This window comes from Passer montanus, unplaced genomic scaffold (assembly GCF_014805655.1).
Source record: "Passer montanus isolate IOZ18808 unplaced genomic scaffold, ASM1480565v1 scaffold22, whole genome shotgun sequence".
In the NCBI taxonomy this organism is placed as follows: Eukaryota; Metazoa; Chordata; class Aves; order Passeriformes; family Passeridae; genus Passer; species Passer montanus.
Window position 1 is genome coordinate 5,706,324 of NW_024366815.1, and position 20,613 is coordinate 5,726,936.

The 20,613-nt window shown below is 38.0% G+C and overlaps 1 protein-coding gene across 1 annotated transcript in view; it reads left to right on the plus strand.

The window, feature by feature from the left end:
- Positions 1 to 2,115, plus strand: part of PARP8 (poly(ADP-ribose) polymerase family member 8) — a 110,248-nt gene extending 108,133 nt beyond the window's left edge. Inside the window, exons 25-26 of the mRNA XM_039709915.1 lie at positions 58 to 142; positions 718 to 2,115. Of these exons, the coding sequence (XP_039565849.1) occupies positions 58 to 142; positions 718 to 820 (188 nt within the window). The 3' untranslated portion in view covers positions 821 to 2,115. The remainder of the gene's footprint in view (positions 1 to 57; positions 143 to 717) is intronic.
- The last annotated feature ends 18,498 nt before the right edge of the window (positions 2,116 to 20,613 follow it).

Here is a 20,613-nt window from a genome sequence, read left to right on the forward strand (position 1 = left end):
GAGCAGAGTTTTCCAGGCATGTTTTCATCACTATGAAATTTGTTCTTTCTCTGATAGTGATAACCTCACCTGACCTGCACAAACATGGGGAGATATGGGTAGTTCCCAACACGGATCATGTGTGTACAAGATTTTTCTTTGTGTGAGTACAAAGCTTTTCTTAACATTCAACTTCATACTAGACCCTTTTTTAATGTTCCCTCCAATAGTTGTAATTAGATAAAAGACATTTCTTCCTAATTTTGTTTGGTATTCCTTAATTTTTGTCTTTTACTTACTTGTGCTAGAAATGTGTGGATAGGCTAGTGTCAAAGGTTTAGTAAATGTCTTTAATACAAATGAACGGAGAGTTCCTGATTTTTCCTATTCAATGGCATTACTTCGTGTTATAGTAAGTCTGTCCATGTATTAAGAAGCATAATTTCTGTTTGGCTGTGTGTATTTAAGCTGAGGAATTCATTAAAGGCTTCCTATCTGTGCTGTGAGCATTTCCCCCTTTCAACTAATATTTGTCCCCTTTGGGTCCTAGTGGCAGCCTCCCACTCTCCAGAGTTTAGAATCTGCATATAAAGATGAAGCACGCCAGAGCACTTCAGTAGAAACAGTGAACATATAGAATAAGCACTTAGAGAACAAGATTTTTTTGATGTTTTTACGTAGATTAATAAAACACTAATATTATATTCTTTTTTGTACCTTTTCTTTTTTATTTTTTAGTTATGAAGATGGTCAAGTGGGTGATACAAGTATAAATACACAGGAACCAAACATTCATAAAGAGATTCTTCGAGTCATTGGCAATCAAACTGCTACTGGTTAAAAGGACCACTCTTATTTAATTGATGTGAAGCCTTCCTCAGTCTCAAAGCTGGATTTTGAACTGAAGAAGATGCAAAAAACTAATTTATTATTACTACACTAAGCAAATTAACCATTTGAATACTTACTGTTTTCTTACTTAGTATTTCGTATCTCATCAAAATACCTGAGATGGTATCAATTAGCAACTGTAGGGGTGCAAAGTCTATTATTATACTAAAACAGTTAATAATTAAATAGGCATTTGGGTTGCTCACGATAAACAGACATTAAAAAGGACTTTTGTGCTGATATTTTTATACTAAACTTCAATTGGAAGTTTTAGTACTGTATACTGGTATTTTAAATTTAGAAAGACTGAATTACAAGTAAGAGAGAAGATTTTATAGCGGAGCACCTGTATTATGCAGGATACTTTGCAATAAGTAAAATATTCTCGTATTAAAACACAATAAAAGGTTGTCTGGAATATGTAAAATTGAAGAGATTGGTTACCTGCAGCTATCTTTGATTCTTTTTATTTTACTCAAATGCAGTTAGGATTTAGACTCAAAGGTGAAAACAACAATGCATTTTTTATTTACTGGGTGCAACAAAGCAAAATGAATGTGATGGTATATGTTCAGCTTTCTTTATCTTCTCTGGAACAGTGTCTTACCCATTAAGCAGTTGAGTTGCATTTTTTAATTATACGAGCCTAGAAAACACCTGAAAAACCTAAAGCTGTTAATTTCCTTTTTAGAATGTTTGGGTTTATATACTAGATTTTACAATTTCATTAGATTAACAAGGTTTTTTAATGTTTGCATCTTAACTTCAGTGAAATTGCTCTGTGATGAAATTTATCCACTTTAAAGTATGTGCTGAGTTAAGGCTTTTACATGGTTGAGTTGATTGTTGGTGCATCAGAAAATATATACAAATGCAAAATTCTACTAATTTTGTCTTGGTAAAATGGTTTTATTAGTTAATTTCTAAGCGATAAGAAATCAATTTAAATATCTCTGTCTTTTAAATTAACAACTGTTTTTTCCAAGTGAATGGGATGGCAACACAGATAGAGAAGGGTCCAGTCTCCAAGACAAAAAGCATACCCTGTGCCCTCATGAATGCCCTTGGCAGCCCTCATGGTGGCTATCCTGAAGCATCAATCAGACCCTTGAATATGGAGAGCAATTGAACTTACCCATCTGTGCAACTACTACAAGCCACCTCAGAAAGTAAAAATAGACTGAAACCTCTCTTATGTTACTTTCATAATAAAGATACTAAAGCACCAAATAACAGCACAACAGAGCACAGGTGTGTTTGTTTCTTTTAAACAGAACTGAAATAGATATGCTGTAATGGATGATTTCTTCTTCCTAGTTCATGCTACACTCCTGTATTACTTGCTGCAGTTGAAGTGCCCTACAAGTTAATAGTGGTATTTGGCCTAAGAGCATATACCTGGGATGTATTTCAGCATTCTGCACTTACTTGCTTTAGAGTTTATTTTTCTGGGTTCATATCCAGACTTGTAAAGCAAATTCTGTTTACGTATCCCCATTTTGCTGTAAGTTCTATTGACTTGCACCCTCATTTGGTGGACCTCTAAATTAGAGAAGCACTGTAATGGTTGTCTTTCATTTTGGGACACAGGTAAACTTCTTGAAACAAAGAGGTTTCCTGAAATTTGTCTGTCTGCATAAGATCTGCCATAGGTTGTGTGACTGCAAAAAGTCAACATAATTCAGAAGTAGAGCTGAAACCCTGGCATGACCATCTCTGTAATGGTCCTGCCATATGTGTCTGAATCACTCTGTTTTGCCTAAAAAAAAGAAACTGGGAAGCAAGTCCACAAAGATGATCTGTGATTATTTGCTGGGTTGATAGTCCACCACTCTGAGATGCCTCTTCCAAAAAAAACCAGGAGGAAAGAGAGTGAACTAGAGAAGCCAAATAAACAGTCACCTTCCCTGTCCCCTCAAGCTTATAGTAGGGTCAGAAATTAAACCCTTGAAGAAAGAAATCTGAAATGTAGCTAATGATTTGATCTTGTTTGCATTGTGGGGTTGTGATACTGGTCATGCATGGTGCCATCATAAGTACAACCCCAGGAAAGGGAAGGGAAGAGAAAAATGCATCACTGCTGAATTTTAAGAGTGCTCAGAGGTTTGTTTTAAATGGGTCAGCCACAGTAAGGGACAATGTGGGGGAAGACAGGACTCCCAAGTTGTATGGAGGCCTTGCTGTTGTGCCTGCCTCAGGGAGCACTGCAGTGACTGACTTAAGAGGGGGAGAAGGATGGTGAACAAAAGGTAGAATGTGGCAAGCACAGGGGTTGCAAACGAGTGGAAGAGGGTAAAAACTTTCAGGCAGAAAGGTAGTTCTGAAGGAACAAGATGGCATTAGCAGCTCAGGTCCCACGTGCGTGGCAGGAAAAGGGTCTGGCAGAACCAAGCTGCAGCATGGGGATACACAGCCCGTGACAGTGTGGGGCAGCACCATGCTCAGCGCAACAGGGCCACCTGAAAAGCTGTCACTAGGCTACAGTGCAGACATAAGCCTGGTGTCACACATGAACAGCAATTGAGCTAGAACAAAATTCTTTGGCCAGAAACTCAGTCACATTTTTCTTTAGCCAGTATATTAATGAGAAATTTCCGAGGCTTTGTGTTACTTGCAGAGGAATTTGAATCTTCAGATCATTTAAGAAAGTATTCTCATTATTTTCAAAAGATGAGGGGACGGAGGAATGTTCATTTGGCATCTGTTACTCCTTATATAGGAAACATCAAAGCTGAAAGACTTTTATCACCAAGAACTGGAATGAAAAAGCCTGAGGGTAAGATTTAAAGGATATGTCCTTTGGGGTGTTATGCAAAGGTGGCAGTTACATGTAGCCAAATGCTTCCAAATAACTCTACATTAACATGGATTCCAGGGGATGAAAAATAAAAATCCCAGGGTCGTTTGAGCAAGACCCTGTGTTATGCCCAGAGCCCTTGCATTTTTCTTCCTCTGTTACCATGCTCATATATTAGTGATGGACCCATCATTGTAACTCCTACTGTAAAAGATGCAGGCTTTTCAAAGATGGCTTTTAATCAAAGCAAGTACACCCCAGGCTCTGCCATCTCTTGGCAGAAATTTCCGTTTAGTCTTTGTTGTTGCCATACCCAGTATGGAGCAACCAAGGGAGTTTTTGGTAAATAACTTTCTAACTTCTTGCTACATCCTACTACAAAATGCAAGCCCTTCTCACAGTGGAAAGGTTTGACAAAAAAATTGCTTTAGTCCTTTAATGTTGCACCCCAATTATGAATTGCCATATTTATACTGCTGAGTATCTTAAACATCATGAAAATAGTCCAGAAAGATGCTTTTAAATCTTCCTTGAGATTCAGGCAAGTATTTAACATTCAAGGGCTAAACAATTAAGCAATTTGAGGTATCTTCTATGATATGAATCAACATGGCCCTGTTTTCTTCAACAGTGCTACACTGTTTTGATAACGAAATCTTTGGCTTCCTATTACTTACCATAAAGTTGTTACCATTACAGGTTGTGTAATAGTGTGGTTAGTGTTTTACAGGAACTAGTCAGTGACACTGGAATTTTTTAGGCTTAAATTTTTTCCTCTACAGCCCTTGAAAAAACTCTTAATGAAGCTGAATTATTTTAACATTATAGCTGTTGGTACTAAAAATGCATCTGATGAATTATGCTAAGATTGTCCCTTTGTTAATAAAATATAAAGTCACTCCAGATTAAGACTTCATGCATAGATCAATTAAACTTTGCTTATAAATCACTTGCTACTGTGAAAACAATTAGCATAATTCCTACAAGGATAAATTCAAAGTAAAAAAAAAGGCCAAAAGGGAACAACTGAATTAAAAGATTCACGGTTAAGGAGATACTAAAAGAACCCAAACGCTAAGCAAATGCAAAAGTAGTATCTGGTTATTTAAGAATTATAATAATTTAGACAGATTTTTTTCTTGGCTTTTGGAAAGAGATACGAAGAATATGAGCCATGACTCACCCACATGCAGCCTCTGCTGGCAGTGCTGCTGCAGCTGGAAAAGCCTTGGCCACCCATTCTCTTCTGTCCTGTGGCACACAGCATCCTGTGGTGTTTTATTTGCTAAATTCAGGTGTTAATCTGGTGTCTGTGCAATTTCTTCATTATAAACACCACCTCAAGGTGAAGGAGGAGCGTGTTGAGTAAGCCAAGCAAGGTCTGTTTTTTGTAGAGCAGTTACAATTCTATGAAGCACCTGAAGTTGTTCAGAAAGGATCTTGAGTCTAGTCAGATGAATTTATTCCTTAAATAAATTCCACTCAGGAGTGATGTGACACGTGCTTCAGAAGGGGATAAATAAAAGGGGATAAATAAAAGGGGATAAATAAAAACGGGAAAGTTTTCTCCAAGCAGAGCATCATTCTGTGTGCACTGTTCTGTGTGAAATGCACAAGGATGTCTCCAGGAGTTTGAATTTCCCGATTTGTGTTTGGAAACAGGTCTGAAAGCACTGACCTCCTCTGTCTGTCCTGGCATGTCAGTGTTGTACTGCTCACCAGCTGCAGCAACAGCCACTGACAAGAGCCAAAGGAATAAGACAGCTTGAACTGCTGTTCCATAGCATTTTGATTGCATGCTCCTGCTAAGTTTCAGTCTGACACAGAATAGCTAGGATGTAAATTACTGCCCATTACACTTTGCATTGGGATTTTATATATGTACTAGGCATAAGGCTTTTGTAAAGGGAAAAAATACTAGTTTTTAGATGAACATATCTACTGTGTTAAAAACCTGTTGAGAAGATTGCATTGATCATTTATCAAAAAGTCAGTAAAAATATTCCTTATACATAGACATTTAATTTAATGTTCTAAAAATAATTTTTGAACTTACCCAGTATATATTGTATCTTTTAACTTTAACAAACAGCCACTCTTTTATGTAAACATAAAATATGCCAATGTTTCTTTTAACTCCATAGCCTTTTTTTCTCCAAATAAATTTATTAAATTCTGTGCACAAAATCATACTGCAGCCTGCTGTTTAGCCTATGGTGCCTTAGAGTTACTCAAATATTTAACAAAATGGAGATAATGTAAATACTGCCAGAAGATCACTAAGGCCAAATATTTTCTCTATTCACTTTTTACTGCACTTGCTTTCTATTGCTATTTAAGCCTCTTTTATTCAGCTTTGTAACAGCTATAGCATTGTAGCCAATGTAAATGTTTACCTTCAATAAATCAGAATTTGTTCAACAAGCACTGGGCATTTGGGCACTATTTTGAGAACTCTGTTCGAAGTTAAAACAGCCATCTAAGAATTAAACTGCATCTGAAGCAGTTTCTTGACTTTTGCTAATCTCAATGACATCTAAAAGTTATGCCATGCTTTTACACATGTTTTTGAAGTAAATTTTTTTTGCAGTGATCTTTTAAAAAACATTTAGATGAACAGTAAAAACAGCTTTTCTTGCTGTGTTTATCTGAATGGGTTACCCAACTATAATAAAAGCATTATTTTGCATGTACAGTATCATAAAATGCATAAAGATGTCTCAAGATGCTTTTTATAATTGCTTTTAAAGAAGTTCTCTGTTTTTTCTGTAGAGCTGTTTTTGTCATGAAAACACAGCAAATATGTGACAAACTGTGTCATATTTTAATGTGGCTATGTTTAAAGTATAAATACACATCTGCAACTCATAAAATATGCAGATGTTCATGGGACTGGTTATTAATTCAGTGAGCGTACTGTTTTTTTCACTGCCTGTGAGCTCATTTTAATTATATGGGTGGATGTAGCTTGAAACTTTTGAAAGTTTTACCTTTTGTTTGTTAAATTTGTTATTGTGTGATTGCAGATTTTTGATTGAAAGAGTCAAAGTGGTACTATTGTTTTGACTGCTGTGAAGCATATTACACAAATATGACTGTCAGAGAGACAAAAAGATACATCATTGCTACTCTAAATGACTGATAATTTGCCTGCGATTTAAGTGTAGAGGCTGGAGCTTGAATTCTCTAGTGGAAGAGATATTCCAGATTTTGGGGATCTCGAATTTGGAAGCAGTAACTTCCAAGGTCACAAAAGAAAAGCTGAATCAGTGGGGAAGTCTCAGACCTCTCTAGAATTGGTACCCACAGAGAGCAGGAGGGACAGAATTTATATTTGCTTTGGTTTAACTTCATTCCCAAGTGGCTACGTCACAAGTTCTCTCAGTATGCACCAATATTAAGTTTTCTGCTGAGGTCCTTGGTACGTTGTATTCACCTCTTGAACAGTTCCACGTGGGACCCAAGAGATTAGTAATCCAAACAGTAATTGACAGCAGTAAAAAATTATTCCAATGGATAAGAGCTACTTTCAAGTGCACAAATTGCATTTCTAAGAGGAAGAAGAGCAGAGTATTTTCTAAGAAAGTATCACCATTGCAAAAAAGGACATACTCTTTTTAGTAAACTGTGTTTGCACAGTTGACCAACTTCTCCTTTTTTGGAATTAGTGTGCAGTGCAGATTGGAACAAGTAATTTGGCACAGGGGTCACAGCTTTGACCCTCTCCAAGAGGGATTTGTTCTCCTGAAATATTGTGAGGCAACTTAAATAGAGCTGCATCAAATGGATGAAGCCAGTAGTAGCTGAGGGCCACAACTTTGCTGTGCCCCAGCTCTCAGCATAGTGCAAACGCTTTAAGAGAAGAAAACTTAAGAAATGAAGCAAAGGGCTCAGTGCCTTGCAAAAACCTAGTGTCAAAACAGATGAGAAAAAAGAACAGCACTTGGAAAAAATATTCTATTGGCATTTTGATTATACAACATTGTCAATCCCTCAGGCTGGTTTTCTTAAACGTTGCAAACAATTTCCATTCATAGTTAAGGGAGAGAAGTGTAATTCAACAGACAGAAATTGAAGCCTCTGAACAGGGCATAAGACCCTTTTAGCATCAGCACTGTTTGTAGCAAACCCATGTGCAAGGCGTCAGCTATTGGATTCTAGCCAGTTCCAGAAAACTGGCATTTTGCGAGATGCTGAAGCTGTGGGAATTACACTAGCAGCAGGAACAGGGACTGCTGCAGAAGCAAGAACAGCACAAGTCTCCAGGGATTGTGTCTGGAGCAAAATACAGGAACTCCTGGCTTATGGTTTGCTCAACAAAAGCCAGAGCTTATCATCAGCAAAGCAATTCTAATTCATAACTTTTAAAGAGAAAGCTTTCCATTGTTTGGGAGAAATGAGAAGGAGAAAAAAAAGAGCAGTTTTCTTCAACCTGCTGTTCTGTAGCTGAGTAGTTCAGTCTAGTACCATGTCTGGGGCAGTTTCCTGCTGTACTTGCATGTATTAGGTTTACTTACAGCACTAGTTAGCAACTTTCTTAGAGATCTCAGGCAGAAGGAGGAATGTCTCAATTAGCTGACAGTTCCTTGGTGCTGGCTAGAATATATATTTTATATATATTCTAATGGAGTCTGCACAGGTAACATATTCCAGAAAGGGAATAGGTGGCTGATACTGTCCTTGCTGGTTTTCAAGTCTGATCAGACTGTTCTTCCCATGAGCTGCTGAAAAAAATAATTTTGCTGATTGTTTCATAAAAACCCTTAATCTGTCCTGATCTTTCCATCTCTCCTAGACAATAGCTTGGAGTTTGGGTGCATTTCTGTTCACAAACATCACAAGGTTTATTCAGTATGAAGAGTTTCAAAGATGAGAGGAGTCAGAAGCTAAACTAATTGGAATAGGTATAAATGTAATTTGAATGCATGTAGATAAAAATATGTAAGTATATTTTAAAATTTTGCTTATATTTGTAGGAACATAAGTTCAAACAGAACTTTTGACTCAAAACTAAGGATCTCAATTTCACTGTTTACAACACTTCTGACAAATGCAGTGTATTACAAACACATTTTAACTACCCTAATGTGATAGGTTTTGGTAGATCTGACTTGCTGACTTCTTGTCAAAGGCATGTTTTGCTAGAGGCTGTGGGGAATTCAGTCACTCCTCCTCTGTATGTGTTATCACGTAGCTGGTATGTTGTACTTCATGCGGTATTCCATAAGTGTGAAATTGTATTATTCCACTCTTTGGCTTTTTATTTTCTTATGTAAAGTTTGGTTTCGTGCTTGCCATTCTAATCAGTAGTAGATGAGTATCAAAAATCCCTAGATCTTCTAGTACCAGTCTCATTTCAGATTCCTGCTGATAATTTGTTTTGAAACTTTGCAGCTTTTTTTTTTTTCAGCTGCATCTCACCATTTTATGCCCTGGTTACAAAGGCTTTTGGGTGGATGCAGCTTTTTGTTTTTAGCTGCATCTCACCATTTTATGCCCTGGTTACAAAGGCTTTTGGGTGGTTGCTAACCTGAGAGGTGGCACTTGTGTCTCTCTAAGAGTTGATTTCTATTTTTTGTTAAGATCTTTCTTTTTTTTTTTTTTAAGTCTCCAGTGGTCTCTTCCACTACCAGAAGGTTACAAAAAAATTAGAGGACTTGCTGGGGAGATGATTTTACTGTTTGTTATGTTGTTCAATGACTTCATATTTTGTATATCTATGTAAGCTGAATTTCTGATTCATTGATGATCTCTTTCTTGTTGCTTGTATTGCTCACAGAGGTAGCCTTTAGAAGAGCATCAGATACGAGCATTAAAGAACAATACTGAGTGTATTTTAGTTAAAATGCAAAAATATGCAGCCATGAATAGTAAAAGAAGTATTGAAATTACAGTCCTTCAATATGAAAAGCATGTGTACAAACCATTAACTTACACATGAAAACAAGAATGTGTGGCCAGATAGGTATGCCAAAAAGGATGCTGTTAAAAGCTAAAGAGTTTTATAATACTATTTCCTGTCATAATTTTCTTTCATCTACACAAATTTGGCAGTGGAAGTTCAAAATACTCCCTACCTGTACTTCTGGCTCTGTCTTTAAACAGGATTCAAATTGAATTGCTGTTCTTTCCTTCACAGATTCTTCTTTTCTCATGTTTTTATGAGGAAAGCTTACTGGGGTCTTAATTACTTTAAAGTGTGTTACTGATCTCCTAAATAATCTGCCTGAACAATTTCCATAGATTGATTAGAAATGGGTTTTTTCATCAATAAGCTACCATAGGCATTTGCTTCCTTTCCCTAGAGATTTTTTTTAATGTTTGTAAACCTCAAGTCTTGAGTTTTTACTTGAACAAATCTTTTCTTAAGGGGATTGAAAGACTTGATGGTATGTGTGCATGAGATTTATTATGAAAATTTTACTTTTGTCTTTGTAAGTGGTGTCTCAATGGCCTGGGCAGCAGATTCTTGGTGTAGTGCAACAATTTATGAATTAGTCCCAGTGAGGACTGATTTTGATTTTGGCTTTTAGGGTATCATTGACCCATTGGATAAAGCTAAAAATTCTGACTATTCTTATCAAATTCTGTTGTCTGTAAATTATGTTACTTTGTGTAAACTGTTCCTTTACATTATCTGCTCTGTGAATCTCTATTCATATATATTCCTGCCAACTCTACTATGCATGAATGCAAAGAAAGAAACAAAGGTACAATAAAGATGTGGTTCATGGTCCCTGCTGACTGTAAATTGTGTGTGGGTTCATGTAGGGTAAAATAGTGCAAGAGGTCACTCTAGCAGTTTTGTGAGTTGAACAGTGGCCTTTCATGCCCATCAGAGTTCTTGGGCCTATTCATTTTGCTTGTATAGGCACAGCCATCCTGGTCAGACTTGGTCTGTTTGTTTGTCTGGATCAAGATCTTTCTCTGAGTGACGAAGGTGTTCCTTGGTGGAAGGTTACTTCTTTGGGCACTACTGTTCTTGCTTTTCACTTTGTACAGTTTCCTGTGACAAAAGCAAATGCAAAATGGATAAAGGATACTATTGTTTTGATTTGTAGCATTATTCCTACCTTATGAGTAAGTGAAAGTGATTCCACAGCAATCAGACCTCTACATACGCTTCAGTATCCACAATAATAGACTTAGATTTTCTATGACTAGATATATATATATATTTATATATACACATGCTTGTATCCTTTTTAATTTTGATTGCCAAGTAGGTTTTTGAATACAAGAAAATGGGCACCATTGTTTTATATACACAGAGATTGTCTAGACTTGCTAAGAAAGCTGAGCAAGTAGAACTCAATTACGAACAACGATTTATTTCAGTGCTCTGCTAAACAGAGACTACTGAATGCAGTGGGTGGTTTTATGAAAAAATGTGAGCAAACATCTACTGCAAAACTAGTTCACTCTGATCAGAACAGATTCAGAACAAAGCTGAGGTGCAAGCTTGTTGTTCAATATATTCCATCCCACCAGCCCCAAAACAAGGATTTGATTAAATTCTTGTACTTGCTCTTTTTTTTTTTCCTTCTTCCTTTTTTTTTTTTTTTCCTCCCCACCAGAAACTTTCTCTGGGCAAATAACTATATCGAAAAACTTTTCTAACTGTAAAAGCCATTGCCGGTTAATCACAGCTATGTCAGTTTAAGGATGTGATTTCCACAAGTTAGTCCCTTAGATTTATGGTGCTCTCTATGATTTTTATTTTCCCCCCACATTATGAATGCCTCATTCCTCTTGAGGGTCATAAAAACTTGAAAGGTATAGTAGCAATATACAACGCAGACTTCCTTGCACCCTCTTGCTGGTCTGCATAAAACCTGAATTGAGGTACTCATTTCCTGCAGTGATTAATCAACATAATGTGATCACTTGATGAAAATCAGGCTATAGTAGTTAGATATTTTGAAGAGGAATGTTGGACTTGGGGTTTTTGTTTCACAGAGCCCTTTCAGCATTGAGTGAAATTTATTCTTCTTTCTCTTGTGATTTGCGCTCATCTCTATGTCTTTAATTTGATTTTATTTCTTTAGGTAAGGATGTTGGGTCAATCAACTGAGGGCTGCTTAACTGAGGAAGCAATTTTGCTTACAGCATTGTTCCTTCAGTCCATACTAGACCAAACTACTGGTATGAAATGCCTTTCAAGTGTTTCTTGGTGGGCAGACTTTGCCTTCTACAGGTTGTACCAGGCAGTGTGGCTTAAAATTTGTCCATTCCTACAAATTCCCTCTGAACTGAGTGCTATCTTCAGTTACACCGCAGACACAGCCTCCTCTACCTTCTCCAACTAGCCCAAATGCATTTTACTTGTCTCATGCAGATTCAAACAAAACCTTTTTTTTTTTTTTTATCAGCTCCAGCGGCTCCAGCAGTTCACAGTACAGCCCGTATTCTTGCTCAAGAAAACACTTTGTTCTGTGCTTGCGTGTTAAGCATTTATATAAATGTTGTCTTGGAGCTATACTCTATTGTTGTCACAAAAAGTATCAGAGGGTCAGAGGACCCCTCCCATGAGGACAGGCCAAGAGAGCCTGGGGCTGTTCTGTCTGGAAAAGAGAAGGGTCTAGGGAGACCTCACTGCAGTTTTCCAGTACTTGTAGGAGACTTAAAATGAAGACAGGGAAAAACTTTATTATCTGGGCCTGTTGCAGTAGGACAGTGAGTAATGGTTTTAAAATAATAGACGATTGATTCAGACTAGATATAAAGAAGAAATTATCTGCAATGGGGACATTGAAACACTGCAGCAGTTATCCAGAGAGGCAGTGAATGCACCATCCTGGAAACATTCCAGGCTGGATGGAGCTCTGAGCAACTTGATCTAGTTGAGGCTGATTACAAGGAGTTGGACTAGGCAGCCTTTAGAGATCCCCTCCAACCCAAATCATTCTATGATTGTGTAGAGAACCTTTACCAGAATGTAATCACCTGGCTATCTCCTGGCCAATCTCTGACGGCTGGAAGCGTGTCTCCTCTCTTTTCCCAGTACTGGCTAGACAGTATTGCCTCTGTCTTTTCTTGTATACAGTTACAGGTGTTTCACAGAAAAAGTGGCCATGCCACTGTGGCACAAGCCCTGGACCAGTATCAGAAAATCTGGCTTTTCTACTGGCTGTGTTTGCTGCATTACCAGACACATGCATTTGTTCAAATTATTTTTCTCCTATATAAATTAGGTCAGCTGGTAGAAAAATAAAACCAAATGTGTGAAGTCCCTGATGGCCTTAGGGAGTAATGCCAGTATTGCAGTAGCAAAAATATAATAGCCTGAGCTTTCAAACATTTGTCAAACTCTCTGCTCACCTCAGTATGATCAGATTTGGATTCACATCGTTGCTATGTGAGATGAATGCACTGTACCCTTTCCTCCACAATCCCATTAAAGTCAAGTCAGAACCTGTCTTCTACACAGCAGTACTGAGAGAGATCAGCCTCAAAAACTACAGAAATACATACAGTGTGTCATACCTAAGGGGAAAATAGTGCTAAGAATCTGTAACTGTGAGAGTAGAAACTTCTTTCTGAACAGGATAAAAAAAGCCTTGCATCAAAGACGTAAGAACAGATGGTAGTGATTTATCCTAAGTAGGCTGTGGGATTTGGGTTCTTCCCTCTGTTCCAAGAACCCCTTTTCCATTATCCTCCTTGTGGTGCAGGGCAGCAGTTCTCAGTTCATAACTCATGGAAAACCAGACACACCCAGCACACAACACCAAAAGAAGATGAGGACAGTGGCATAAAACCACACATGTAATATACACCAAAAACAACTGAAACCACAAGGAGTGCATCTTTTACAAAATGCAAAGAGTTCTTCAGCTTATAAAACTAGTACAGTAAAAGCAAATATTTTCTTTGTTATGTCATTGGTTGCATGGGCAGAGGGAGGAAAGCTCTTCGTCAGCAATAGATAGTGCAAGCATTCCCTGAGGAAATCTGGCTCAAGCACTATGCTGATGACCCATTCCTTCAAACCGTCACTGTGGACTCAGGACTGAAAGTCTCAGCCAACACCAGCTGTCAGTAGAAGAGTCCAGGTGAGAGAGAGGTTAATCTGTGAAAGGTAAAACCATAATTTAATAGAACAAGTTTTGCAGAAAAATAGGTTGTGGGCAATGTGTTTTTCTACCAGAAATACCAGTGAACGAATGGATTCTGAGTAGTGTTCAAAAGGTAGAGAAATGTGTGTGCCATGTTATATTCCCACTCATTTCCCGTATAAACGACAGGGCTATCTTTATTGTTGTCCTTTTTTCATAAAATTAACTCAAACTGATCATTCTCATAGGATTTTCTTTAGTCCTGTTTCTAAAATTTGTAAGTATCCTGAACTGAGAAAACTGGTTGCTCGAATTTCTGTAGAAGGATGGCTATCAAGACATTTCCCAAAGCTTGGAGAAGAAATCAGTTATGCCAAAGAAAGGGTGATACAACAAGGTGTGTTCCTCACAACTGGGTCTCTTCTTCCTGGTGGAGTAGATATGAAATTTAATTGTCTCAATCTAAGTAAGCAAATTATAGAACTGAGTTTTCTACTAGTGATAAACTATATTGTCCTTTCATAAAAGCCAATGCTTTCTTTGGCAATCATTAATAAGGAAAAGGAGATGAAAAATCTCTGTTTTTCCTAAAAGAATATATATAATTTGCTTGCCTTCTCTGCTCATTGTTTGTAGAAGTCTTTACCTACAGCCACCCAGCAGATATCTCATCTCTATAAAAGTGCTATCTAGTTCATGTTTTCTGAATTTTATGTTAATACTGGCTTGAATAGGCCAATGGGCAAGCCAGACTCATCTTCAGGATATTGATTGAATTTGTTATTAACAAAATGAGAGCAGGGCAATGAGAAATAAAATAAACCTTAAAAAACATCTTTCCCTCACCCCCACCCCTCCATCCGTCCCAGCTCTACCTCCTCCCACACAGCAGTGCAGGGAGACAGGGAATGGGAATTACAATCAGTTTATCACACATTGCTCCTACCACTGCTCAAGGAGAGGAGTCATTCCCCTGGTCCAGCATGGGTCCCTCCCATGGGAGATAATTGTTCATGAACTTCTTTAACATGAGCCCATTCCATGGTCAACAGTTCTCTTCCATGGGATGCAGTCCTTCAAGGACAGGCTGTTCCAGGTCATAAATCCTACCAGGAAACCTGCTCCATCATGAGCTCTTCTCTCTATGGGTCTGCAGGTCCCTGCGAGGACCCTGCTGCTGCAGAGCTTTCCCCTGGGACCACAGCCTCCTCCCAGGCATCCCCTTGCTCTGGCGTGGGTCTCCTCCAGGGGCTGCAGGTGAATCTTTGCCCCTCCTTGCACCTCCATGGGCTGCAGGGGCAGAGCTGCCTCACCATGGTCTGCAGCTGGGGTTGCAGGGGAATCTCAGCTCTGGAGCCTGAAGCAGCTCCTGTCCCTCCTTCTTCACTGACCTTGGTGCCTGCAGAGCTGTTCCTCTCTCATGTTCTCATCCCTCTCTTCTCTGGCCACAGCTACAATTGTGCAATACATTTTTTACCTTCTCTAAATACATTATCACAGAGACATTACTATAGTTCCTGATATGTTTGGCTTTGACCAGCATCAAGTCCATCTTGGAATTGTCTGGGATTGGCTCTGTTGGACATGGAGTAAGCTTCTGGCAGCTTCTCACAGAAGCCACCCCTGTAGCCTCCTCACTACCAAGACCTGGCTAGGCACACCCAATACATCAATACATCCTCTTGACTGGGGCAGGATAAAATAATTTATCTCTGTGAATAGCCGAATATTTATGTTTTTGTCTGTGAAGTGTGCAGTCCAAAAATGTGTAATGTTTCTACATATTCCTTCAGCATAAGACTTAGGAGATTTTATTCTCTTAGAATATGACAACAGTTTTCTTTCCATGTTCTTTTGGTGTGAGAATAAGGGTTGTCTTTTCACTGAGATGTCATCTAGAGTAGGCCTGCAGAAATATGCCAGTTAAGGTTCACAACCTGGCTTATAATTTTCACCTTTTTTTAATATTATTTACATTTTAGGAGAAGAATTATTTCGTAATATTTTTTAAAATTTATTGTACTTGGAAAGAACACTAGCACAGTCTTCAAAAAAATAAAGATGTATATTGGCATGCCAGCAACACTTGAATGAGTACACATTTCTATATATTAAATCCTGGCAAAGAAGAGCAAGGGTTTTGCCATGGAAAGATTGGCCCTGACATCAGCATGAGAAGTACACATGAGATACACATATATACCTGACTTGCCAAAATGTACTAACATCTCATGGGGTAACTAAAATGTAGTGATATAAAATACAGCCACTCCCAAGCACTCTCTGGATGGTCCTACCCCAATGTTTCCTCTGATTTATTGGGTTTTTTTCTCTTCACATGTACATAGGTGAAATGAGATATATACCAAAGGATAGGAAAGCTAGACTGACAACAAAGGTGACTAAAACCAAAAATTAGCTGCTGGGAACTGATATCCAAGGCATAGGAGTAGATATACCTGTTCATTTTAACATTTGCTTGTCTGGAGCTTTTGCAGAGACTGTGTACTTCCTTCTGTGTATTTCCAAGAACGCTGATTTAGCCAGGTGTTCGTGTTGGAATGGTGGTAATAAAAAATATTTCCAAACACAGTGACTGTGGTATGTTAAATACTTTGTATAAATAGGTGAGGAAAATCCCTAACATATATTTGTCTCTCATCTGTTTTAATTAGAAATGGTTGCTGCCTACTAGGGTGCCCTCATTGTGGCAATGTTTTGACTGACTCTAATGTCTTCTTCATGAAGGAATTTTTTTTACTTAAATCTCATATCTGCTAATTGTATCAGCTACATTAAAATTTTCTTACAATGCTTCTAAGGGAACTATTATTGTGTCTTTCAGAAAGGGCAAGTGAGGCAGAGGGGAGTAAAATTTCCTCTGGTGTGAAAATTCCAGCATATATGCTGTTCCACAGAAAGACAGTACATCCAGGCAAAAAATGTGATTAGTTAGAGGTAGCAGTAGGCTGATAGAAGGGACACAAAAGGAGCGTGCAGTGGCCTGCTTGTGGTTCAGGGTATCTGCAAGTCTGACACAATAATGTTTCATTTGTGGCAGAGATTTCTGGACAATTGAATTACATCATAATGTAGCCTAGGAAAATTTCAGTGTAATCTCCTGCCTCCAGACTGAGCAGCAAGGGAACTTCAGAGTTCTCTACTGGGGCACAGGCATTTGGGCCAGAGCTCCTTACCATTTATGAAAAGATATGATACAGGTTCATGCAGCAGAACAGACTTTTCTGGCATATCATAGCAAATTTAGGTCCTTCACTAAAACATATAATAATCTTTGAAATGACACTAAGACCATCAGTTCTCATTTATTACATTATTGCTAAATAAGGGATTAAATTCACAGAAAAGTAAGGGAAAGAAAGAGAAAAACCAGCAAGGTTTGTCCTTCCCCTCTTTTTTTCTGATAATGACTGAAAGGAACAGAAAAAGGGCCAAAATGTCAGGGTTTGCCATGCGCAGTGGGTAGGTGCTGCCCACCTAGAGAGCAGGCATAGCTGCCTAGCAGTTGGCTCTGTGGGAGGGGCAGTGTATCACACTACTGAGAAGGCATTTCAAAACACATTTTCTGGTTATGCAGATGGAATGAAATGGAGGCAACAGCATTTCATCTTGAAAATTGTGCTGAGAAACAGCAGGACACCCTAATGGAAGCAGGAAGAGGGCATTTCTTAGACTTGTTTTTCAGCTTAGTCTATATGTCAAAAGGGTGTCCTCCTGTCGGTGGCACAGTGAGCTCCATGCGCTGCCTGAATATCCATGCCCAGGGATAGACTGTTTCCAACTACTTCTTTAGCAAGAAAAGATCTGCAGTCTGTCCAAAGATCAAGGGTGATGTTTTCATAAGCATTTGATGAGTGGGAGCCTTAAATTCCATTTTAAAACCCTTTTTGCTTAGAGTACTTCTGTAGCTGCTTTACTACTTCAGCATATTGATTTCCAGCAGAACTGGATTTTTAAACTTTTATCATTTCTGGGCATGAACGTGGACAGCTGCAGCCAGTTAGGTGCTGATGCACATAATATCTGATTTCTTATTTTCCCAGAAACAAGACTGCACAGAAATATTTGAAAGAAAAAGCAACTTTTATTGAGAAGTGGCAATTCAGTAAAGTTTAAGAATGCTTTCTGGATGCCCCATCCATGCAAATGTACTAGGCCAGGCTGGTGGGGTTTTGGGCAACCTGGTTTAGTAGAAGGTGTCCCTGCCCATGGCAATTCAATTCTATGAGTCTATGTCCCTACGTATTATCTTCTGTGAATTAATATTAAATGGAGACAAGCAGAAGTACTGCCAATGCACAGCTGAGGAGGATATGTTCCCAAATTTCTGTCTGCTGGGCAGTCAGCCAGCTCCCAGCAGTGTTAAGGATCTCTGCTTCCAAGGATACTCAAGGATTCCTGGGACTCTGTCAGGGCATTAGGAAAATAAGAACTGGTGAGGATTTCAGGATGCAGATGGTCAGTGTCCTAGAATTGTGCTACAGCACATTGGGCTACCCTTGAGAGTCATTGAAACCACTCACCTCTAATGTTTTATTTTATTTTATTTTTTTGTGTCAGATTTTCCACTCTTGTAGCAGTTTTGTAATTCTTTTATTTCACTCTAGGAAACAAGACTTCTCCTCAAAGAGCTTAGTGTTGAATGCAAATTCAGGCACTTCGAACCAGAAACTATTCTTGAGTTTGGTAGGTGCCCATAAAAATGTTGGACCACATTTGACCATCTACGGTGCAGCTCAGAGCTTTGTGAGAAGGACGCCCAAGTGCTGTAATAGGTCTGTTACTGCCACTTGTACAGCCAATACTCATGTAAGTTAAACCTGTGCCTCTGGTAATTCATACCTGATGAATATTGCACTCAGAGTGTTTTGTTTTCTCTTCCTGCACTTCTCAGGTCTTCTGAGGACCAATTATACCAGTCTTCATAAACCAATTAATATACCATGTTCTCACACCACCCAGTCACCTTTTCTTTGGTTTTTCTGCCCCAAATAGTAGTGTGAGTTAATATAATGTACCACCACCAAACTCTGTAGGAGGTAATCTAATTTGTGTCGTATTCATTTGTAAGCATATTTCTAGCCTACACAAAAGACATTTCTTTTCCTACTACAAACCTCTTATTTTACAGATATATTGTTTTTCTAGAAAAAAAACCCCAAAATAACTACTCGGAGCCTGCAGCTGTTTTTTTGCACTGTAGGTTATTTCAACACATGTTCAAAGGAAATTGTCTCCAAGCTTAGTGTCTTGGGATCTGAGTCTCTGTTACCTCGTCTTTCATAGTTATCCATGTGTTGTTGTATTCCACCTTTTGTCCTGTACCTGATCTGCATGTGACATGAAGAATATGTGGTATAGGTGAAAACTATTTTTAAAAAAATCAATTTGGAGTCATTGTTGGATAAATTTTTTTCAGATGTATTGCAGAGGCCAATTCTATTTACAGAGTTGACTAAATTAGTTAGGAGATAAATTGCAGTGACATAAGGCTAGTTTTGTAAATTTCTTAGGAACAAAACCAGTTATTCTTGTAATAGATTTTAAAGCCTTATCCCTTTTCTTCCTCTAGACATTCTTACTACTTCATGGTTCCATTTTGATATCTGTGCTGATTTTTGAAGGTTTTTGTAATATATAGCTGCTAACTCCACATGGTTCCATAACATCAGCTGCAGCACGTTTGAAAGCAGTAATTGGACAAGTAATCCTTCCAGGGAAAAACAAATTAATAGCTCTTATTTCCCATTCGGTGTAGTGTTTGTGATATTTTGGTGGAAACAGGGAACTAGATCTTCTAAAAAACAACTGAGGAGTCCAGCAGAAAAAGATCAAGACAATTTTACCCCTAGAAGATGAACAGGATACAAAATTACACTCAATTTTTTAGCAGATGTAACCAATGGGAATGGGGTGAAGTTACCTATAGTTTTCATCCAAAGAATATATGCTTTCCTAAAAGATGTCTGTAAGGCTTAAAAGACTTACAAGGGGAAACATAATGAGTTGTACTGTACAGGAACTGAGATAAGATTGCTATGTCTATTTTTCACAGTATTAATTGTATAAAACTCTTCATTAGCCTTTACCTCTTCTTATGTAGTTAAACAAGTAGTAAAATTGCTATCTCACAAATTTACTACCACAGACATCTGCCTAGAAGTAATTGATAACTATTCAAATGCACAAAAACTTGCCCACTAGGGCCATTCCAAGTCCATTGACTATAAAGCAGAATCTTTAGGGGGACTGCAAGTGCGATAACACCAAAATTAATGACAATATTCCCATACGTATTCCCATACATGGCTAATTCCCATAGATAACAAATTCTATAAAAGTGACATTTTTTTCCACAGGATAATTTGCACTTAATGAGACAAGGTTTTCCCCCAAAATGAAAAAAAAAAGGTGAGAAAATAAGGCATTATTTGCAAATTATTTTCAAGAAGAAAGAAACTCTGGGGTAATTGTGGATCATCTTTTGAGAATATGAGTTCTATATTCAGGGTCCAGAAGACAAATTTTAGGAGTTACTACAAAGGAATTTCAGAGTGAAAAACCAGTAGTCTCTATACTGTTCAGATACTTAGTTCTACATATTTTATAACATAAAAATATAGTTATATATATTTATAATTAGATATTGCAGAAGTATGGATATGTGGCTAGGTACTCCAAACAAAATGGGCTTTAACTCTTCAGCTTGTGGCAAAAGTGTCCTTAAGGACAAAAGCTATGTAAAGTTGGCACCATAGAGAAGGTGAATAGAAATGATTCATCATTATTATAAAACATGAACCACAAGGCACACAATAAAGTACACAAAATCAAATGTAAAAAATGAGGTGATTTCCTCATGACTCA